This window comes from Caretta caretta, chromosome 10, assembly GCF_965140235.1.
Source record: "Caretta caretta isolate rCarCar2 chromosome 10, rCarCar1.hap1, whole genome shotgun sequence".
NCBI lineage: Eukaryota > Metazoa > Chordata > Testudines > Cheloniidae > Caretta > Caretta caretta.
The window spans coordinates 4,046,552-4,070,090 of record NC_134215.1 but is presented as its reverse complement, the minus strand read 5'-3'; the positions used below and the strand labels follow the sequence as shown (position 1 = coordinate 4,070,090).

General features: G+C 41.6%; 1 protein-coding gene across 8 annotated transcripts in view; it reads left to right on the top strand.

Moving 5' to 3' along the window:
* TSC2 (TSC complex subunit 2) overlaps nt 1-23,539 on the top strand; it is a 44,032-nt gene that overhangs the window by 12,178 nt on the left and 8,315 nt on the right. Inside the window, exons 15-35 of one of the 8 annotated variants that reach the window (XM_048866405.2) lie at nt 695-850; nt 1,201-1,317; nt 2,403-2,525; nt 2,886-2,992; nt 3,605-3,758; nt 5,250-5,372; nt 5,986-6,120; nt 6,798-6,987; nt 7,460-7,553; nt 7,899-8,001; nt 8,233-8,327; nt 10,511-10,639; nt 12,224-12,385; nt 14,124-14,276; nt 15,065-15,177; nt 15,922-16,119; nt 16,976-17,191; nt 18,915-18,983; nt 21,104-21,261; nt 21,708-22,210; nt 23,104-23,179. In XM_048866405.2, coding sequence (XP_048722362.2) covers nt 695-850; nt 1,201-1,317; nt 2,403-2,525; nt 2,886-2,992; nt 3,605-3,758; nt 5,250-5,372; nt 5,986-6,120; nt 6,798-6,987; nt 7,460-7,553; nt 7,899-8,001; nt 8,233-8,327; nt 10,511-10,639; nt 12,224-12,385; nt 14,124-14,276; nt 15,065-15,177; nt 15,922-16,119; nt 16,976-17,191; nt 18,915-18,983; nt 21,104-21,261; nt 21,708-22,210; nt 23,104-23,179 — 3,174 coding nt within the window. Of the gene's footprint in view, nt 1-694; nt 851-1,200; nt 1,318-2,402; nt 2,526-2,885; nt 2,993-3,604; nt 3,759-5,249; nt 5,373-5,985; nt 6,121-6,797; nt 6,988-7,459; nt 7,554-7,898; nt 8,002-8,232; nt 8,328-10,507; nt 10,640-12,220; nt 12,386-14,123; nt 14,277-15,064; nt 15,178-15,921; nt 16,120-16,975; nt 17,192-18,914; nt 18,984-21,103; nt 21,262-21,707; nt 22,211-23,103; nt 23,180-23,539 lie in introns of all 8 variants that reach the window. The other 7 variants (XM_048866403.2, XM_048866404.2, XM_048866402.2 and 4 more) reach the window with 7 other exon arrangements.

The window sequence follows — 23,539 nt, the reverse complement described above, 5'->3', positions numbered from 1 at the left end:
GGCATCTTGTGAATACCTTCTTTCCCTATCCTAAGGTTTCCCAGAGAGGTTGTCAATTCCATTCATTTTACTAAAAAAAAACAAAACTTTTTTTTTTTAGTGTTGGGGATGGGAGATTTAATCTGGTTTGGATAGAGACAAAGTTTAGTTTGTACCAATATGAGGTCAAGATATTATCTGACATGAGTGGATTGACTCTATTCAATTCTGTCTTAATTGAAATCCAAGATGGTAGGCGCTGTGACCGAGCAGAGACCATTGATTTGCTTGTTAACTTAAAGGAATGTCTGCTCAGTGTGTCTGATGCAAGGAAAGTGGAAGAGGCACTGCTCAGATTCCTCCAAATTCTGTTAAACTGGCTACCGCCTCTTTGTTTCTTGCCTCTCTGAAAAACAAGGCCTGTGAATCCCATGTGAATAAGGTCTGTTAAAGTTGAGCTACAACGCCTTTGTAGATCGATAGAGACCTAAGCTGCTGAGTCCAAGTTCAACAATAGTCTAAATGTTTGGAGAGATGACCTAGAAAGATATTTAAATAGGCTGGAGGAAGAAATCCAGCAGACTAAACAACGAGCTAATGAAGACTAAAGCGAGTATGACCTCGTGATTCTTTGATCATGGATATACATTTTGTGTTAACTCGCTAATAAGAGTGAGCTGGGAGACATTTTGCTGAACAGCCTGTCCTATTACAGGAGGAGCTGATTAACGTAGTGGTGATCTCACAGCTGGCACATATTCCAGAGGATAAAGACCATCAAGTCCGGAAACTGGCCACTCAGCTATTGGTGGACCTGGCCGAGGGCTGCAACACGCATCACTTTAACAGCTTGCTTGATATCATAGAAAAGGTGAGGCTTCGCTTGCTCAGTAGTGACACTTCCAATAACTTCGTCTCCATCTCTTATCCAATCCCTTTACTGGAGAACAAGGAAGGTGAACAGTTAATTATATATATGATCCAGGGGGATGCTGTGTAGGACTCCTGGATTTTGGAGGAAGTCAGAGCTCTAATGAAAAGCATAAAGGTGCTTTGGAACCAGCTCTGCTAACGCACATCCAAGCTAATCTACAACATTAGGAGACTTTCATTGGGACCATTTATTTTGTGCCTTTCTGACCTATTGGCATGGAATTAAGTTGGTGTCTCATTGTGCCCGATGTGGGTTTTAAAGGGCATTTCTCCTTCTGTTTTTAAAAGGTGGCTGCACGTTCTCTTTGGGCTCCTGTTGATCTGGAGGAGCGAGACTTTCTATCTCATTCTGCTGCTTTAGAGGATGTGAAGACAGCTGTTCTAGGCCTCCTGGTAATTCTTCAGGTAACACTGTGGAGCATTTAAAAATCCCTCCCTTAAAACAGTGTTCTCTAGGGCTTTGTTTACTGGCCAGTCAATTCCCAATAACAAATTCTTTCTCTTCTGTAACTTCATAGACTAGTTCACTTGTCCCACTCTTTAAACTAACAGAATAGAGGATATTTTAGCCATGGTTGGGTTAGTTCTATTCTTGACTCGGTACCTTGCATATGGTGTATTAAATATTAAATCTTTATCTACTAACAGCCAGTGTGTCATAAATGTGAATGCTTTGGTGATATGTTCCTAGGGTCCAGCTAGAAAGGAGCCAGAACTGGATTCTCAAATCTGAATCTTTTTGAATCCTAAACCCAAAGAAATTCAGGTCCCCAGATCCAAACCCACACCTGTGACTTTTTGGGGTCTGGATTAGATCAAAAATGAGAAGAGTTCTAATGTGACTGAAATTTCTCAGCAGAAATCTCACTAATTCAGTTGCTATCTTGGGCAAAAACTACCCAGATTTCTTGTATTGCCAGACACTCACCATTCAAGATGGTGGAAATTCCACAAGAACAACTTAAGTGACTTTAGCCTGTCAGGATCCAAACACCACTTTCTCAGGCCGTCTCAAAGCCTGCCCTGCCCTTTGTTTGTTGACGTTACTAGCAGCGTCAGTGGGGTATAGCGTTATACCTCCAAGTAACGTCTTTCTTGGGTAATTCATAAATTAAAGGTCAAACTTGCCACTCTAACAGTTTTCATAGAAATGTCAGTGTTCATAATGCGCACGTGCTGCATTCACTTAAGAGTAGGAAGATGGATCTGTTTGGGGATTGTGTGTATGTGTGATCCCCAGGATCCTCTGAGGCAGGCCGTGGCGGCTTCTTCCTGTGCCCCAGTGGAGGGCTAACTCTTCAACCTATTCTGCCCATTGCTCCGGAGTCTGCACAAAGGGTCTGTACAGAACCATCTGTTCGTGTTGGCCTCAGGAACAACTCACAGTTGCCTTTCTTTGTACGTTTGATGCCGATTGACCAAAGATGGGCTAATCTGTTAACAAGTAAACCTTCAGTTTGTATCTTGACTGTTGTTCTGTGCCTCCGTAGACGAAGCTGTACAGCTTGCCTGCCAGCCATGCCACTCGGGTGTATGAGATGCTTATTAATCACATCGAACTCCACTATAAGTACGTTTACCGCCTCCCGATTGCTAGCAGCATCAGATTGCAGGTATGGATAGTCTCTCTCCTAGCACTATGATAGGAGGGGCTGAACTAATGCTTTAGTTGGGTAGAAGATGGGGAGTTTGTAGGAATTTTATTACTGTGTACTCTGCAGCATACCTCTGTAGCTGTAGAACAACCAGTGCAGGAGTAAAATGTTAGTTAGCTGATGGCACTGTGTATAATAAATTCCATAGCAGTTGAGTTCAGAGGGTGGGAGCCCCTACAGAATCAGCCCCAATGCAGAGCAAATCTTCTTGCTGGCCAGGAACAACAGCAGATTGGGTGGTGAGAAGCTGGGGGAATATTCCATCAGCAGAGGTTTTGAGTCATTCCAGAATGCAGTGAGAAATCTTCTCTCTTGCAGGCATTTGACTTTCTGCTGATGCTTCGAGCAGACTCCCTCCACCGCCTTGGCCTTACCAACAAGGATGGAGCAGTGAGATTTAGCCCCTACTGCCTCTGTGACTTGGTGTATGTTTCTCATTGCATTGTAGTACCTTTGAAACCGTGACATTCTCATGTGTATATTAATAGTCTGTCACGACCTCTGTACAACTCTTCTCAATCTCCCAAATTCTGATCAGCAGTTATCAGACCACATTCATAGTTATGGCTTGTGGGGGGTGTTCCTCTAGTAAATAACTTCGGAACCAGTCCTGCAAATCCTTGGCATGCAGAGCTCTCAGGAGCCTCAGAGTTCTGTGTATTGGAGGCTTGGGATTTACGTAGCTACTCTGCAAAAGTTTACAAATCTGTTGTTTGCAATTTCCTGCCAGGAGACTGAGAAATCTGGTTTTACATTAAGATGTGGTACAGTGATTTGTAGAAATGTTGCTATTCAAGCTGCACAGCCTAGTCTGGTAGTAACTGACTCTTTAACTTAACCCTCTTAACAGAGGTATCTCTGAAAAGGAACTTGGAGAAGCAGCCTTTGTTGTAGATAATAAAGTGATGCATGTTTCTGACTAGTTGGCTTGGTCACTTCCCTGAAATCTGTTGCTTTGCATATGCATTTCTCATCTTGCTTTTGTGTCTGGTAATGGCTACTGAAACACTGACCTGGTTTGTATTTCCATGGCGTAGAGAACCAGAGAAGAGGGTGTCTGAGAAAAAGCCTGCTGGGACCCTCTCCCCTCCATCAGGAAGCCCCAATGTTTCTTCCCAGAATGCCACTCTTCGGATGGGCTACTTGCCCTACTCACTGCTCTTCCGAGTCCTCCTGCAGTGTTTGAAGCAAGTACGTTGATGAACTCAGTCTGCAGTGGAGTTTTGCACATAAATTTGCATGTTTAAAACTCAAGCGTTTGGAATGTTAATGCTGAAATGTTCTGGAATGTCAGCTTTTTATTTCCTTTATGCCCAAAAAACTCCCACTGAATTTTTCTTTAAATGAATATTTCTTGTGGAAGATCATAACACTCATTACACTAAGAAGCAGGAATAGAGCTTTTAACTCATCCACTTGTGGTGGCTGATTAAACTGCATATGTAGTGCTGAGCCTAATCTGTTTACTCAAGGCTTTAAAAATTGTCTGATAGGATGCTTTTTTGAAAATACATAAAACAAAACCATGCATGAATCTTATCTCAAAAGTATAATCTTTGAGACTTACCCACCATTTCACAATATAGCCAATTAATACACTGTTGTGCTTTATTTTTCTTAAAAGATAATTAATTATATTTAAACCTAAAATGTGACCGATCTGTGTTTTAAAATGATCTAGCAATCAATGTTATCCAGGTTGCCCAACACCAGCTGAGGATATCTAAATAGCTTCTTGAAATCCAGAACTTTCCATCCACAAATTTGTGTGTGATCCTACAACTCTTCAGCCACCAGGAGGAGCACAAGTAAAACTCTTCCTAAACCAAGCAGACCAACACTGGATTCTGCTTCACAGGAAATAAGGGTGATTTTTTTTTTCATTTAACAGAGGCAAAAAGCCAGTAGGAAAAATGTCACCCTGCTTCTCAAAGAGGATTTAAAACTAATAATAAAACCCCCCAAAATTAGAAGTGCAACTTAAGTTGACAAACTGTTGGCATTTTAGAAAAGGAGTACTTGTGGCACCTTAGAGACTAACCAATTTATTTGAGCGTAAGCTTTCGTGAGCTACTGCTCATCATTGCATCCGATGAAGTGAGCTGTAGCTCACGAAAGCTTATGGTCAAATAAATTGGCTAGTCTCTAAGGTGCCACAAGTACTCCTTTTCTTTTTGTGAATACAGACTAACACGGCCGTTACTCTGAAACCTGTTGACCATTAGATATTTGAGTATGGAAAGGAAATAATGAAGTGCATTAATGTTGGCTCTGGACAGCATTTTATTCATTTTTTTGGGGCCAGGAGTTGTCTTGAACTCTGGAATCACTTTTTTGTTTTGGCGGGTGGAGGAAACGTGTAGAAAAGGCCTGGGTCGGACTCTTTCTGCTTGTTTTCACCGTCTACTTGGAGATCCGTCCATTTTATGGCATCAAAATGTCTATGCTACATCTGAGCTAGAGGATGCAGTTGGGTGAAACCCTGGAAGCAGCCCATGCGTCAAATAAAAGCAGCATCTTTGCTAACTAACAAAGCTGGAGAAACAAGGATCACAGCAATAAATAACAAATCATTGTTTGAAGCGTGTTGGGCTTTATTTTCAAATTTAACATATAAATCATGCAAAGTTTCCCATAGAAAGTTATTTTCTTCCTTACTAAACTCTCTCCCCTTCTTTCCAGGAGACAGACTGGAAGGTGTTGAAACTGGTTCTCAACAAGTTACCAGAGTCTCTCCGCTACAAAGTGCTATTTTTAACCTCCCCTTGCAACCTTGACCAGCTGTGCTCTGCACTCTGCTCCATGGTAATAACCAGTGTGTCCTCCTGGGGTCTAGACACCACAACTTCACTTCTAATAGAAATGTGTTTGCTTTAAGGCTTTCTTATTTTATACCCTTTATTTTTGGGATTAATCTGTACCTCCTCCCCCCCTCACCAACAACGTGACCCCTTTCCTTTAGCTTAAAACTTTGTGTTAAGGATAATTAAATTCCTTTAGATATTTAACTGTCCATATGCTTCAATTGCTAAAGAGTATAGTTATAAAAATGTATCCATAAATTGAGTGAGTTTTGAGGACACTTGAGCCTAAACCTAAACAAACTGACCTGCATGTAAGGCTTTGGGGTTCTAGGTGTATATAATGGTCTCCTGCAAATCCATTCCCCCACATTAAAACTCTGTGCAAGGTTAGCTAAGGGATTTATTTCATAGTTTTACTGTGAAGATTATGCTCCAAGTACAGCATCCAGATCCTAGTATGTATATGATTGAGCTCTGGGACCTGGAAGCTAATATTGTTTCATAATGGGATGCTGTACTGCTCTTGTACTATGAAAATGTACTATGCCCAAGAAGACCTGAATTAAAAGGCATGTGAAACGCAAAGTACTCAAGCCCAGTGTGTAACTGATTAGCTTACAGACAAAAAGACAACTGAGAGGTTACGTGGCACTCCAGATGGGTTCTCCCGCAATGACATGCACCTGGCTGTCGTTCCAGTGTTGACTGCATTGATATCTTACCATAATTACCTGGACAAAGCTAAACAGGTACTGTCAATGGGATGGGCTGTGGGAAGTGAAGTCTGAGTCTGTCTCCAATGTGCTTTCTAATGTGAGCCTATTTCAGACTTGGAGACTAAATGTACAGTTGCCCTGTAAGCATTTGCACGGGACATATAAAGAGGCAGTTCTGCCAGAAAACAACATACCCACAGTAAGTAAAAGTAATGTAGGGTGACTGTAACTGAGAGAAGTTAGTAAAACTCTATTCACATTGTGAGCTTTGTGCATTTAATAGCACTTCGTATAGTCAGTTTTATTGTTGCCATCCCCTGCATAGTCATTCTGTTCTTTCTCCATGTCTGAAAGACCCTGATAACCATCAGAAGGGAGCAGAAAAGCCTTAAATATTTTGTCCCTTTTTATTCTGTCAGAAACTGTTATCTTAAAATGGATTATTTCAAAAACTTCAAGATGACAAATGTTTTGTCTAAGATTTAGAGCCAAACACCTGTGACTTTTTTTTTTTCTCTTGAGATAGTAGTCTTTAATTGCTAGTGCATTTTTGGTAAAAATTCTTGTAGCTGCTGGCCCTAGCAATGCAGTTACCAACACACAACTAGCATTTTAGTATGTAGAAATGCTAGAGATTTGTTGTAGGTTAGTGGCAGATGGAGCCTGTTCTTATTTTATTATACTGAGCGTATTCTGTTCTATTCTTCTAGCGTGAAATGGTTTATTGCCTGGAACATGGCTTAATTTATCGCTGTGCAAACCAGTGCGTTGTGGCTTTATCCGTGTGCAGCGTTGAGATGCCTGACATCATCATAAAGGCACTGCCAGTCTTGATAGTCAAGTTAACCCACATTTCTGCTACAGCAAACATGGCGATACCTCTCTTAGAATTTCTTTCAAGTAAGTTGCAGTGGGAATTGTGTTTTACCTGTGTTCTTCAGTGGCTGTGAAAAGGCTAACTGTATTATTTAGCATGAGTATCATCATCTTGGTTTACTTTAAGGTCAGATACAACTTGTTCTAGAGTTCACTGTATTTCTGGTAACAGTGCTGCAACTGCCATAAAATCTTAACATCTAGTCTCCTCTTGCTCATGTAACCCAGCTGCTCAGCCTAATGCACGTGTGCACTGAGAAAAAAGAAACATGCTTTACATATAAAAACATTGGAGAACTGGAAAATCTGGGGTTATCTTTCCCTCCTTGTAACTTACTCCTTGCACAATAATATTAAGAGAATGTAATGTCACATTAGCTTTCCTGTTGGCACCAAGTGGTTTAGAAAACGTTGCATGCTTCAGCTCAATCCTGAGTCAGTAACAAAGTGCTCTCATCGAGACTTCACAAATGATTTTCTTATTGACCTGTTTCAGCTCTAGCCAGGCTGCCTCACCTCTATAGGAACTTTGCAGCTGAGCAGTATGCTAGCGTGTTTGCCATCTCTCTGCCATATACAAATCCCTCCAAGTAAGTTTACGCATCTTTTTTGTTGTTGTTGTTTTTCTCTCCTTTTCCCTATTTGTAAATTGGGGAAAATGAGACTGACTTACCTTTGTAAAGTGCTTTAAGATCTACAGAGGAAACATATAATTGTGTGTGATACCTTTATATATGGTCTTGTTGCTGAGGGAGGGCCATATTTAGCTTCAAGACAAATAGTGCATGTTGCTAATTGCACTCTAGGTTCCTTTCCCCCTTCAACTTACAGTAGTATTCTCTTCCACATCTCTGTAATATTAGAATTGAACTGCATCTCTTCTGAAAATGTGTTCAGATTGCACAACTAAACTATTGAAATCTTCCCCTGTTCAGGTTTAACCAGTACATCGTGTGCCTGGCACACCATGTGATCGCTATGTGGTTCATCCGATGTCGCCTGCCCTTCCGGAAAGACTTTGTTCCCTACATTACAAAGGTAACAGCTAATGCTGGATCTTACAATACAAAGGGTGCTCTGAGAACTGCAATCTGTGGATATTATTGATGTCAATTTACAGAGATTCTATTTTACATCAAAATAACTCACCTGTACTTATTAATACATTTAGAATTTCAAAATCAAATGTAGCTCCTGAGAATTGGCTCATGGCATGTGGGCTGCAAATACCAATGGTTTGAACCATTATCTGTGTGTCCAAATTGGCAGGGCTTGCGGTCAAACGTCCTCCTCTCATTTGATGACACCCCTGAGAAGGACAGTTTCAGGGCTCGCAGTACAAGTCTGAACGAGAGGCCGAAAAGGTAAATTGTATTCCGTTCCAGTTGGGGCTATGGGTAGCTCTTCATTAGGAGCTGTTTAAATGCCAAATGCTTTCCTGTGTTTTGTGGAGAGAACTATCTGTGTCCTTAAAGATTCTGTGTAATCTTTCTGATAACTGGAATGTTCTGTATTAAGACACAGTCTGAGTTGTTGTTAAACCTGAAGTCAGAACGAGCGGGTGGCTAATGGTATGTATTTGTACTAAGAGATGACTGGTTGCCCGCATCCACTTCTGCAGAATGTAAGCTTACATTCTAAAAATAATACTGTCAGCTGAATGTGAATCAACATAGTGCTGGCTATAAAAATAGTGAGAGGGATGCATGCTCTGTTCATCTCCGTGGCTTGTTAATTCTGCATCTTAATGATAGTTTAACAGTGGATGCTTAAATGATTTCATTGCAGATCATTTTAATAGCAATGTGTACAAGCTGGAGCAGTTGGGTGGATTATGAGAGCCACCACTTTATTTTTGCCCAGTCTAAACTCTGGTAGATCCAGAATCTGACCTATTGCTGCTCTATAATTCTGTGAAGAAGAGAGTTCTGGATCTCTGATCCCTTCTGAAAGGAAAGAAAACTAGAATGACAAACCAGTCTGTCCTGGAAAGTTTCTATATGGCAGCAGAGTCTAGATTTCAGTTTCATAAGAGGAGAGGAGGTAGTGTCCACTTTTTAAAATCTGTGTAACTAACAAGCAACTCACTGTAAAGTATCTTCACAAACCGATCCCACTAGGAAGGAGTGTTTTGAAATCAGTACTTCAATTCAGGTAGAACCCTGAAGTCCATTCAAGTATTAATGTTATTGGAAGCAGTCATTGATATTTTGAAGTACCATCTGCAGAGAGGGAAGGGAAGATGTAGTTTGGAATTCACTCAATGTTTTGCAAAGGTGGCTTATCCAGTGGACTCCTCTTTGAGTTGGTTCACTGAACTTGCTTCAGCGTTTCTCTACAGTGAGGCCATAGTAACATTGAAATCTCTAAGGAAAGTGCCTGTCCTTTAAATTGCAAGGTATGATAAGGATCTTGTAAAAAAAGAAACACCATCCTCACCTTAATGCCATAGCTGTAAACCCTGTCTTGTGTTTGCAAGTTAATATTCTCTAATCCTTCATCTCCTTGATTCTTTTTTAAAATTTGGAATAGACACCTTTTCCAATCTGTCTTTTTCCCAAAACCTACTTAATTTCATTGGGTTGGAATACTACTAATTCTGAAAGGCTGTTGCTCTTGTTAACATAATTGGATCAGCGTGGCTAGTTCTGCAAAATTCTCTTAGGGGATGCAAACTGTAATTGGATAGTAACATGGACTCCTCTGCAAACCCTTGTTTATGGAAGAAGTCCCAGTCAATGATGCTGTTTCTCTGAGTAAGGGTTTTCAGGATCAGGTCCATGGGTCTGACTTCATTGAGGACAAATTAGAAAGCTTAGTTTGTGTCTAGTGTCCCAGAGCCTTTTGGGAAAAGAACCTTATTCCTCATGCTTGTAATTACACACAAGCAAGGCAGGAGAAACTATTACTGGTTAGTCAAGGCACCTGGGTTCTGTTTCTAGCTTAATCATTGGCTCACTTTCAGACCTTGGGCAAGTCTCTTAACCTCTCTGCCTCAGTTTCCAGAGAGATAAAACAAAGACCCTTGCCTGTCTCAAATGGATATTTTGAGGCTTAGTGTTTGAAAAGCACTTTGAGATCTCAGGATAAAGTCTCTATACAAGTCTTATTTAACGGTGATAATAATGCAGGAGAGCCCCTGGTTAGAGTAACAAAATGGGAAGTTGAAACAAGCCCAGCTCTTCAGACTGGAGAAACCTTGATACCAAATCCGAGTGAAAACCTATTTTCTCTTCCTCAGTGCAGCGTAGTATTCCAACTATCATTTACATCAGTTTTTGTTCGTACTAATCTCATTTGTTTGTAGTGTTTGTTAAAATCTTGTTTTCAAAAGTGATTTTTATGCTTTCAGCTCTGCCTGGTTTTATGTTTTAATTTTTCCTTTTTGACCTTTTTTTGTTTTTGTTTTACATCACCCTCTGGGATTCCCCAATATTGACCCTGTGACCTGTGACCTTTCAACCTCCATCCCTACAATGATTTCTTCCCTTCCTGTGACCTGTGCAATTACACCTCTTTCGGGGTTTGGTGGTACTTCACCTAGTAGTTTAAGAATAGCCAAAAATGCAAGGCAAGGCTTGAATAACTCTCCTCCAGTGAAAGAGCTGAAAGAACCCTCTGCAGTTGATGCCTTCCGATCCCGCAGCATCAGTGTGTCAGAACATGTGGTCCGCAGGTAGTGGCACTTTAAAGGGGGAGAATCCAAGAGCAAATTTGCACTTGGAAACTTTGCTGCAAGGGTGGGTGGGGTCAGGGTGGGCTTGCATGCGGGATGCTTGCATGACCTTCAGAAAATAGAAATCGGGTCCTGTCTACAAAATATGCTTTGGAAAAGCTTCACGGAGGTCCTGTGGTTTACCAATGCCGCTTGTGGTGGTGTTACATTGCCCTGTGCTTCGATTTAGGGGTGCTCTATTCACGAAAGCTTCTTTTATTGCAGAGTAAAGATTAAGGATAAAAAGGTTGCATTCTGTGCAGGTTTGAGTCTTTGTTAAAGGGCTTTTAAATTACAGCCTTCCAAAGGCAACTTGAAGCACGAATGTCGCAGTTTTCTGCTAGGATTGTGTGCAAACTTTCCCTGCAAGGCGGAGAGAATGGTTCATATGATTATTGCTGGGAAAAAGGCACACAGAAGTCTGTTGATCTAAAGCAACTCACCATCAATGCATTAATTTATCTAAGATAAATTACAAGATATTGTATCTAAGGGGCAAAACAGTGAAGGGCAGGCCTTACAAAACGGTTAATGTTTTCATGACCAAAGAAAATAGTTTGGTCGTTGACTCTTGATTTGGCCATATCACATCTTTTAAAAATTGTAAATCCTTTTCTCCTGTTTCTGAATTTGTCCCTTGAATATTAAATTGCTGGCTAGGAATATGATGGCTAGAAGTTTCTTTATCTGAAAATGAATGTTATTCGGCTACAGGAAATAAGCATCGTACTGTCACTGGAATTGCATTGCAAATATTTTCTGTTTTTGATAACAATTTTTTGGGGGAGGGACGTAGAAGTAACTATTGTGAAAAATGCATCTGACGCTTCAAAATCTAATGTCCCTATTAGTCTATTACAGTATATTACATGGTTCTCTTATATTTATATTTAAATTATAGGTAACAAAACATTTAAATAATTAGTATCTAATAATACCAAAGAAGTTGCTGCATAATGTAAACCCAGCTGAGATGCAGCCAAATCTTTTTGCAAATGACTGTGTTAGAGGTATTCCTTATAACAAGTTCTGTAACACAGCCTGCTATTGCAATTGTTTCAAAATTGCATTGCTTAAAATACAATTACTTGAAGACATAATTGCTTTATATCAATGTACTAATTTTGTGCAAAGTGCAATTTTTTTGCCACTGGTTTAGCTAGATTTTACATAACTCTGAATTTTATTTCTGCAATTTAAAAATCAATATATGTAACGCTACTGTTTGCCTTGCTGTTCTGCACCACATCCCTCCTAAAGCTGACCCTGCTCAAATTGCACAAATGTCAGCCATACTTCCATTTTTTTCTCAAGAGGAGCTGCCAGTTCTGGGGTGACATTGCTGTCATCTTCAATAACTATATAATATTGGTGATTTGAGAATGATTCTGAGGAGCCCTGGGTTTGATATGTGTGGACGTAGTCAAACCTATTGTGGCATGTGCATGTATTGCAGATTGCTCCGTGGCTTAGTGCTGATCAGATGACATACTGTCTCTGTTTTGCAGTGTAACTTGACACACTCTAAACTCCGTCTCTCAGTAGGATACAGACATCCATCACTAGTTCAAGCCTGGGCTCTGCAGATGAGAATTCGATGGCTCAGGCTGATGACAACTTAAAAAACCTCCACTTGGAACTCACAGAGACCTGTCTGGATATGATGGCCCGATACGTCTTTTCAAATTTCACTGCGGTGCCCAAGAGGTGGGAGTTAGTTACTTGTTATGGAGTTAGCTATTCTTTGGCCTAAAGGTACGTCTCGCTTCATCAGCAGGAAATTGCTGGATCAAATTTCAGGTTCTTATGAGCACAGCAAGTCTCATATGCTTAACCCATCCCCTCTGGCTAAAACCTTCATTTGTTATACCAATAAATTAAAAACCAGCAGGATCTTATTAAAGGGGAAAAGGCAAAATACCACATTTATTGTGAATACAGAAAGAATCATAGTAAGGAGTTAGTTATAGTTATAACATTCCATTCAATCTCATATTTATTCACACATTCATTCATACACACACACACACAGCGGTTCTGCAAGGTTGTTATCATAGTTACCAGCCTTAGAGTTGCTCATGCCAAGCCACTGGCCAGGTGGCCTGGACATGAGAAGGGAGCAGGGCCTTTTCAGATGCTCATCTGATGCTCCTGGAAGTTGGTTTGCAGAATCGGACCCCCCAAAGTTCTCACTTTCTAAAGTCCATTTATATAGGAGTTTCTTCTTATGCCAGTCTATGGGAATTGCTTCATCATGCTGTTGCTGACAGATAGCACATTCCTGACAGCTCCGTGCTGCCAGATGTTATCTTGTTCTTTGGTTCTCCCATTCTTGAGGCTGTTGTGTGGATTCCAGTCTGCCCACCGGGGGTCCTCTGGTTATTTCCACTTGACACCTTCTTCAGCCGATGGACACTGGATTCTTAGGCTGGCACCTCCCTGATCATTCAGTTATTATCCACACACATCCTCTATCTCTGTTTTAATCACAATTGTTAATACAACAAAAGGGCGGAGAGTCTCTGGGTGCAGTTTCTGTTGTTACAGAGTATTGCTTTGAGTCTCTCTCTGTGTGAATTGCTTTGAGAACAGACTCTGTCTTAGAATGTACTAACGCAATTAGCAGCTTGCAAGTTTCACACACAGAGGGAGAGAAACAGTACCAAAAACCAAGAGACCTCTTAATTAGTAATACATTGGAATTTAAACTATGGGGAATCAAACTCATTTGTGATTTTAATACAGAACTTCTTTAATATGATCCAACACATTGACTTAGCATGAAGTTTGGCAACACAAAACTGCCCTAGCGCCGTGGATCAAATCCTGTCAGGACTGCCTCAGCATTGAGCCTTTCCAGAGTAGATACATTGAAAACCGTTCAGTCTTTTTGCATGAAACCTTTAACAACCTTTCTGCTCTGTGTGGTTTTTGAAGACACCTAAAGCACTTTTCCTATGAGCAGAGGCTTGCTTCCAGTACGTGGGCTAAATTTCACCCTCCTCACCTCCCACAATGTAATGCAGTTTGCCAGATGACTATATTCCTTCCCATCAGAGACTGTGTGTCTGTGTGTGTTGTGTTTGGGGATCCTTCAGGATGAAAGGTGCTGCACAAATTGGAAACACTGAAGTTTTAGTCTAATTTGGTATCCTGGAAGGAGTTGTGCAGCAGGGATCAGCTGCATCGAGGCCAGGAATAAATTTGCAATGCTGTCTAGAAGCCAGAGAAGTAACTGATATTGGAGGCAGCGTGTCCTTCATCCTGATGGAGAATTTTTATGCTTTACCAGTTTTACCTTGGTGCAGCTTGCAAGAAATGTCATCATATAAATGCAGAAAGAGCAGGAATTTTTTCAACCCCAATGCAGAAAATAACTTCCCGGCTGAATCGCTGGTGTTGGGCGACATATGTGAGTTGTATTCACTCCAGACTGTATTTCTAGGTCTCCTGTGGGAGAGTTCCTCTTGGCTGGGGGAAGGACGAAGACGTGGCTGGTTGGTAACAAGCTAGTGACTATCACGACAAGTGTTGGAACAGGGACACGGTCATTGTTGGGCCTTGACTCTGGAGAGCTCCAGAGCAGTACAGAGTCAAGGTAAACGTCACTCTGATTTTAACATTCTTTTCCCTAATGAAGCCAGTTAAAAACCATTGTGTTAGAACTGATTTGAAGGTACTGTTTTGTAAATAAAAGGAATGATCACATTTGTTTGTCTGGTATGAATTATAGCCCACTGTGTTACTAGTTTCAGAGTAGCAGCTGTGTTAGTCTGTATTCACAAAAAGAAAAGGAGGACTTGTGGCACCTTAGAGACAAACAAATTTATCTGAGCATAAGCTTTCGTGAGCTACAGCTCACTTCATCCCCACTCTGAACTCTAGGGTAAGATGTGGGGACCTGCATGAAAACCCCCTAAGCTTATTTTTACCAGCTTAGGTTAAAACTTCCCCAAGGTACAAACTATTTTACCTTTTGCCCTTGGACTTCATTGCTGCCACCACCAAGCGTCTAACAAATATATAACCGGGAAAGAGCCCGCTTGGAAACGTCTTTCCCCCCAAAATCCTCCTCAAACCCTACACCCCCTTTCCTGGGGAAGGGTTGATAAAAATCCTCACCAATTTGCATAGGTGAACACAGACCCAAACCCTGGGATCTTAAGAACAGTGAAAAAGCAATCAGGTTCTTAGAAGAAGAATTTTAATTGAAGAAAAAGTAAAAGAATCACCTCTGTAACATCAGGATTGTAAATACTTTATAGGGTAATCAGATTCAAAACATAGAGTGTCCCTCTAGGCAAAACTTTAAGTTACAAAAAGACACAAAAACAGGAATATACATTACTAGTTATCCTTCTTTTTCCCCTCCCTCCCCCGCCTTAGTTCAGACCCTGTTTTGGAAGTGAGACAAACTAAAGAAGCTCCAGCAAAGCTGGAATCTCAAGCTGGCCAGCAGGTGTGCAGAGGATCTCGCAACAGAGTCAGGTCAATGTCTGGTAAGCAGTCTCTGCACGTTTCTGTCCTTGGAGACTTGCAACCATTATTGGGCAAGTCTGATCTGTGTGTCCAGTCTCAGACCTAAACTTAGGCCATGTAAAAAGAAAAGAGTGGTCTGATCACAGGACCCCGTACTTAGTATAAAGAACTAGAATGAGTAGAAGCAATGAATGCTGGCTTCCTGAATGGTTGATTTCTGCCTGCTGGTCTTAGCGGTTGTTTGTATGGTGAAACCTGCAGTAAAGCCATCTCTAGTAGCCAATCCCCCTGGCTTAAGAGTCCAATGTATACTTCTGCCAGGTTTTCAGCACAATTTACAGTTCATTCATGTGAGATATAGGGATCAAAGATGCTATCAAAGTGCACAGAACTATTGGGTCAGGAAGGAATTTTCCTCCAGGGCAGATTGGAGGAGGCCCTGAGAGTTTTTCGCCTTCCTCTGCAGCGTGGGGCACGGGTCACTTGCTGGAGGATTCTCTTCACCTTGAAGTCTTTAAACCATGATTTGAGGACTTCAATAGCTCAGACATAGGTGAGAGGTTTATTGCAGGAGTGGGTGGGTGAGATTCTGTGACCTGCATTGTGCAGGAGGTCAGACTAGATGATCCTAATGGTCCCTTCTGACCTTAATGTCTATGAGTCTATTTATTACCTGTTTTCTTGGCACTGAGTCCGGTTGTCTCTCTCTGAACTGAGCTCCTGGGTTCCTCCTTTCTTACCCTCCATGTCTTTTGTTTTGCCAGGTGGTCATGCCTTACGTGTTGGTGCTTTAGACAGCTCAGCCCCCCAGGGGTTACGGAGTCCTGCTGGTTCTGCACCTCGAACAGAGAAGGCCACTCCTGGTGGCCATGCTCCTCTGCAGAAAGAAAAAACAAACCTGGCTGCATATGTTCCGCTGCTGACACAGGGCTGGGCAGAAGTATTAGTCCGGAGGCCCACAGGTACTCCTTAACCAGCTGCACAAAGGGGCTTCTGAGCTGTGGCTTACTAAGAAATTGGGATTATATAGAAAAAATATCCATGTCATTAAATGTAAATGGAATTCTTCCATGCTGCTTAACCTCTCTGTTCTTAATGTTTAATTTGTCAGCCAGGTCTTTGGAAATTGCACCTTTTAATGATGCAAAGTTTTAAGACGCTCCCATGAGAAGATTAAAATCCTTATGTAAACTAAATCCTGCTGCACTGATCCGTATGGGCATTGTGTTGGCACTCAATTATCTATTCATTATGGTACTGCCATTTCTGAGCGCCGCTGCGTTCCTTCTTACAAATCTAATTTCCAAAGTGTGAACAAGGCCCATTGCTGGGGTAATAACTTAGTGCATGACTGCTGTTTGTGAAGGAGTAGCAATGGTGTTGAGGGTATGAAGGTTAAAAAACCAGGGTAATCCCAAAATTCCTGGACATCAATACATTCCAGAAGCCACGTGAAAGCAAGACTTGCATATTTCAGCTTGAAGCTCTCTTGTGAGAGAATCATTTAAAATTGCCTTCTATGATTAATTAAAATACTCCAGCAGTTGAAAACCTTTAGGGAGCCGGCTTTGAGCTAAAACATCAGGACTAAAGAGTTTTGGGGAGGAGAGAAGCATGCGGCACTGGGGACTGATTCTCCTTTAAAATGTGAAATTAACCAAATCAGCAGCTAACTGTCAAGAAAACCCTAGAACTACTCAGCCTAACTTTTATCTGCAAGTCCCAGGGCTGTTGATGATGCTGAGTTCGGCAATTTGAACTTTCTGTCTCCAAAAGGAGAGAATATCTAACTTTCCTGACCGTTCCCCTCCCTTCCAGGTAACACAAGCTGGTTAATGAGCCTGGAGAACCCGCTCAGCCCCTTTTCGTCAGATATAAACAACATGCCGCTGCAGGAGCTATCCAACGCGCTTATGGCTGCAGAGCGATTTAAGGAGCACAGAGAGACGGCTTTGTACAAGTCCCTCTCAGTCCCTTCCTCCAGCTTGGCCACCGGGACATCCAAACCATCTCTTCTGCAGCGTTCCAATACAGGTGAGAGATGAATGTAGCATGTCCCAGAGAGCCAGCACTCGCTTGTATAAAACGTGGTGAGACTGCAGCAGTCTTCAGCTGTGAGTTGCTGCAAATCTAGTAGTTCAAGGTAGAAAATAAGGTCATGATCGGGAGGGCTTAGCTCTCCTCGTGAGCTTAGTATTCAGTAAAGTAAGCCGTTCCTGATCTCCCATGGCATATTAGAAGTGAGGTAATCCCTTTCCTTAGGCACCCCTTATTCCTAAAAGGGAGCTATTTTGTAGTGGTCTCAAGCTAAATGTGTCCTGAGTGAAATTGACCAGAGCCTATTTTTTGGTCTACTGCTTGTTTTAAGGTTGAGCCAAAGCTTGTCCGTGTGTCTGGATGGATCTTCTCCAGCATTCATGTTTTTCTTTACCTCTTGCATAGATTTTTTTCCATTGGGCAGTGGTTACTAAGATAATGGCCTACTACAAACCCTCCCTCTGAGGAGCCATTGCTGCTCTTTTTCGCAAGTGTCTTCAGGATGATGTGGCAGAGCGCACATCACGTTAATAGCCGGGGTGTTTGCCTCTGCGATGACTTCTGTCTTGAGTCCTGAGTGTTTTATTCATTTGACTTTCGGGCGGTAGGCTTTTTAAACATCCACTTCTCTGCACCAAGGAGGCTTTGGGCCTGCTTTACACTGCTGCTAGTGCTGGTACAGCTCCCCGGGTGTTACTAATATCGGGATTCCTAGCGTCGACTGACTGCTGGCATTTCAAGCTAACTCTGTTCGGAGCAAATCTAATGGGCGTGCTGCTTAGAACTCTGAGACTGACCCACTGTTAGCAGCAGACAAGACTGTATGGTGGCGTCAGCCATAGTGCAGGTTGTCTGGGAGCCCAGTAAAAGTGCCTATTTCCGGGTTCAGCTTCGCTATTAAACCTTGCCTATGCGGGATCTGATTTTATTCCTTCAAAACATGTGCATGCAAAAACCCAGGCAGTTAAAACTGGAAGGCAAAATTGAATGGTGAATTTTTTATTTTTTTTTTAAACACTCCTCCGCTCCAGCAGGCTCTTTGATTTGTATGAACTCCTGCAAGTTCTGGTGTATAGACAAATGCTGCCTGATCAGTTTGGAAAAGCTAAAAGCCGCCAACTTGAGACCCGCTTGTTGACTGCCACTCACACAGAGTTTTGAATGTGCAGTGAATTGTTTCAGCCATATTCATGTTCAGCTGATGTCTTACTACAAACTTACCACAATCAATTGGCACAAAGACCTATATTTAAGAAGTGTTGAGATTGTAATGCCCATGTATATATTCTTTTTAAAGAGGCTAAATCTCTCCCTGTGTGAACCTTTATCCATATCCTGCTGTTTAAATTCTCCTAAATACTTAAATGACACCTGCAAAATAACTGGCTGTCTGGGCTCATTTCTTGCTTGTGCTGGGACTCTGGTAAAGTTGACCCCTCTTGTAGATTTAAAATAACAAATCAGAAATTCCGTTTCTCCCAGAGAACAATTTCTGAGTCTGATTGTTTGAATGTGTTTATGCCTCTTTATTTGTGTCAATGAGACCCTCGACCCTTAAGTTTTCCCTTTTTACATCTAGTGAGACTTTCCCAGCTTGTTCTTCGCTTTTATTTTATTTTTTAAATAGGCTCCTGGTTACATTAAACTCTGTGCTTTTTAATTTTTTCATATAGTCTCTCCTTCCTTTTGATGTAGCTGCTCACTTGATTTCCCTTTGCAGTGGCTTCTTTCTCTTCCATGTACCAGTCCAGTTGTCAAGGAAAGTTGCACAGGAGCATATCCTGGGCAGGTATATATATCTCTTTAAGGAAAAAAAATTTTGCCATAGAAGAACACCTCTGATTCATAGAAACTGTCTCCCTCATACCTCATCACCCTGCCATGTTTCCTGTTTGTCCCTGCTGGTCTCATTACCTTCGACGAATGGGATCTTGACTAGCATGAAGAAGTCCAAGCCAGATACGACATTTGCAAGCATGAGTAACTTTAATGCAACCCTTTTTTGGGTGGAGTGGGGTCATAGCTCATGAGATTTAGACTATAGAGTGACATCATAAAAGATCTGAGTTTCCTAACTTTGAAGTTAGATCTTGTAATTCTGTTTATTAATTCAGAAGCTTCCCCCTTCTAGGAATAGCTCCTGCAATGCTGCATATATAACTCTACACAAGTGAAATCCCAGTGCTTCTCATTGCCCTGAGTAGTCAACCAAAACTGGCCGTGGGAAAAGAATCTGAAAAGAGAAGCTGGTTAGAAAGTCTAAGTTTGAAACGACAGTATAATTGCTGGTTACAAGGTTTTTTTAAAAACAAAAACCAAAATCTATTTCAAGGAGAAATATATAACAAATTGTAGCTTTCTGTAAATTCAGTAGCTGTGTAAAATCTTCCTCTTGCTTTGGGGCTATAATCTATTTCCTAAATATATCAGATCTGTAGATGGTAATCAAAATGGATACCTCTAAACACAGCAGTTGCATTGCATTTGGTCTGCAGTGCTTAATTAGGTGAATTAAATGCCACCTTCCTTCAGTGGAAAATCCTATGTGGAATAGCTGGTTATTCATAACTGTGGATTACTGTATTGGCACAATGCTATTAAAGTGACACACAGATGTTGCAGTACATTACTCTCCTATGGTCCTCTGCTTTGCTCATATTATCCTACTTCCCCCTACAGTGCAATTACTGAACATTCAAATTATTTAAAAACACCAGCAAAATTGGCAGTAATGTTAGAACTAGGGAAGTCAAAACCCCAGAGTATGTGCAGGTGTGTTCTGGCTTGGACAGCTAACCAGATCAGCACGTTTTTAGAAAGTATGTGTGTGCAATGCTAATTCTTAATTGCTTCTTGAAATAACTTTGGTCCTGCGAGCTGAAATCAATCTAGGAAAAGCTGCTTTAGTGACTTTTTATTTTTTGCTGATTTTTTGTGTGTGTGTGCGCGTGTGCTAAAAAAATTTTTTTTTTATTTTACTTTGGAAAACAAATCTTAGCCTTCCAGATTGGTCTTCCAATTCTGTGTGTACGTAATGGGAAGCCTCCTGTACTTCAGCCTTTTCCTCAGGACAAAAAAAACAAGGCAAACAGAAGTCTTCAGTCAAACGCATTCCTGTGTTCAGGGTTACTGTGTCTTACAGTAGACACTTGGTTACCCCTTCCACTAACCTCTTCGCCATACACAGCGCTTACACGGAGCTTTCTTTCAGTCTGGTCTGTTTAATTAGCTATTTGTCTGATTGGAAACCACATGCAGACTTTCCAATATTGCTGCAATACATGCATTAATGATGTCCTCCTGTCCTTTAATAAAGCATAGGCTATACTGGTTAACTTCTACTGAAGCATACTGAGAAAACTGTCAAAATGCAAGTAAATGACTTCTAATGAATTTTCTTGTCTCCTCCTCCGTTTAAGGCACGAGAGCATTTGTTATATACAAGGCTTATTCTTTTCCACAGTTGCATAGAACTTATGTTTTCGTTGCCTGTTTAATAACAAACTTTAATGCTAGTCTTGCACTTCCTTACATCTCTCTAGTTACTGTCTGTCCTGATACCTGAGTATTAATATGCGCAAGGATCCATTTTCTCCACTATCTTTCCATTACGTGTCCATTAGTAACAGTTTGGCAGCACTGCGCTAAGTGTGACAAAGCAGTTGTACAACCCTTTGGTATGAGGGTAAGTCGACTAATTATTCTGTGTGAAGGGGAGACCTCTAGCAAGTCTGGTGTGCCATTAAAGTCCACACTCTGTGATCAAAGATATATGTTATACCACACATTGAATATGGCCTTCCACTAAAATCCTAGTAGGGAAAAGGCTGGTACTTCAGAGGAAAGGATGGGGCCCCATCGTTCCACTCCTCTCTACATGCCTCAGTTACTCTGTTTGTGTCTTGGTAGAATCAGCGGTAGTTCTGGAAGAGGGGAGCCAATTGGAAGTGGATTTAAAAGAAACCGATTCCCTGGCATCTCAAGAGTTTGAAGACTTTAAGGCTGTGTGCTCTGAGCAAGCCCTGGCTGAGGAGAAGTTCAGCAAACCACACAAGGCTTACAGCAGGGTAAGGCTGTCATGCAGCCGGCTGAATACCAGTCAAATAACTTTTCTGTCTCAAGCCAGAGAAGGAGCTTTAATATACACTGCAGATTTGTATGTGTTCTCCATTTGCACTTTTTATTGTTTTAACTATAGCAAAAGGCTTTGAACTTGGGTAGATTGCACGTGCAGTTATGCTTGTGGGCTCAGATGGTCAATCTAAGGCCTTGCTGGCCATTTGCGCACACAGGAGAAATGGTAACTGCATGCATATGGGCTCAGGGCTTAGGCTTCTGTCCTTCTGGTAATTAAGCCATATCTGCCTATATTGAAGCAGTAATACTTTAGTATAGTGTATTTAGTGGTGGCAATGTCTCCCTGTCCACTGGTGTCTTTCCCATTCGTGTTCTCTTGTGGGTTTTGTCAAGGTGCTACTCAGAAAAACAGCTTTTCTTTGACTTTTTCTTTAAGTCCTCTTCAACATCTAGTCAAGAAGAGAAATCTCTGAAATCCGACGAACTGGTGGCCGGCGGAATTCCTATCGGCAGGGTCATCCCTTCGGAGGATGGCAGGACTCTGGAAGAGCTCTCCTTCCAGCCTTCCCAGCCACTCAGCAAATCCAGCTCTTCCCCTGAGCTTCAGACGCTGCAGGAAGTCCTCAAAGACACAAACACTAAAGAAGCAACTGGAAGGCTGAGCACAGAACTGAAATCGAAATCTCAGTCTGGGAACCTTGAAGGAGAAGGGGCCAGTAGCTGGCTGAGCAAAGGGGATGACGCTGGACTAACGGGTACAGCCAGACTGGATTGCAGCGTCCCTTCTTCCTCTCCCCGCTCACCCAGCGGCCACCGTCCTAGAGGGTACACCATCTCAGATTCAGCCCCTTCGAGGAGGGGCAAAAGGATAGAGAGAGATGCCTTCAAGAGCCGGACAGCAGCCTCCAATGCCGAGAAGGTACCTGGAATAAACCCAAGGTGGGTAGCTAGCTGCGGGGGGTGCCTAAAAAGCACTTATGGTGTTTCCAGATATAAACTTCATTTTAACTCGTGTCTTAGAACTAAGATTTTTTAGAGGTTTAGCTAAATTTGTTTAAATGCAACACATGAGGTTTTCTGGATCTTACAAAACCTAAAACTGAACAGTCAGGAGGTGTAACTTTCTATAATTTAATCCATGTTTTAGCACCTGTAACCTGAATTTTGGGCAAAAAGAAATGTGGCAAACATCTCAACAATTTCTAAACCTTTTTTTTTTTTTTTTTGGTTTCTAAAAACAATTAATTTGGATTAACAATCCTCCCCATTTGAAACCAAAACACACATGCAATTTGAATGCAGAAGAGCTAGAAAGCAATTTAACTATAAACCAGTGAACCAGAGCAGTCTCTCCGTCCGAGATGAGTGAAATGCAAAATGGTACACCGCATGAACAGTGGGGGGAAAAGTAAATTAGATTGGTTGTTTGAGCCTAGTAGTATCCCAGAGCTCTAATTTGAAGATCTTAACCTTGCTGGTAGTATATTAATTTGTGAAATATTTAGAGGAGTCCAGAGCCTAAGAGAATTCATTAATCTTCTAGATCCAAAATAAAACAATGGCCGTGAGATAGGATTTGATTTCCACTCCTTTGTGTTTCATAAAGATCCAGTGCCCTTGCTGGTGTAGGGAAGTCATGCTGCTGCCATTATTGAGCTATTTGATTTTATGGTACAGCGTGTGCATATACAGAAACTGTAGGCGGAGGAAATACCTGCCGTGCCGTCAAAGGAGGGATTCTGCACTGTGAGCAGCTGATCTCAGACCTCTCGTAAAGCGCAGATAGACGGGGGCTTTCTTGTAGGGTAACGGGATTTAATTTCTCTTTTTAGCTTTGTGTTTTTACAGTTATACCACTCCCCGTTCTTTGGAGATGAATCCAACAAGCCCCTTTTGTTGCCAAATGAGGTAGGCAATGTTTTAAGTATGAACACTTGGAATGATTGCTTTAATCACACTCGCTTTTAAAAATCTAAATATATACTAATTAACGAATTAAGAGGCTGGATAGTGGCAGTTATGGGTGGTCCCTTAATGGCCCGGCTGCTGGAGATGTAAAATCTTGGGTATCCCTGATGAACTGATGACCCTTGTTTGTAATTGTGGATTGTGATTTCCCTTCCCTCCCTATTTCTCACAATGCTTATGTACTGCTGTGATGAGATGGCTCAGTTCCCACTCCTAGAGCCAACAGCAACCGATTTGCTTGCCAAGCAGTACACTTGGTCTCCAAGGGCAGGGTTTTTGCTCCCTTGTACTAGCTTCCAA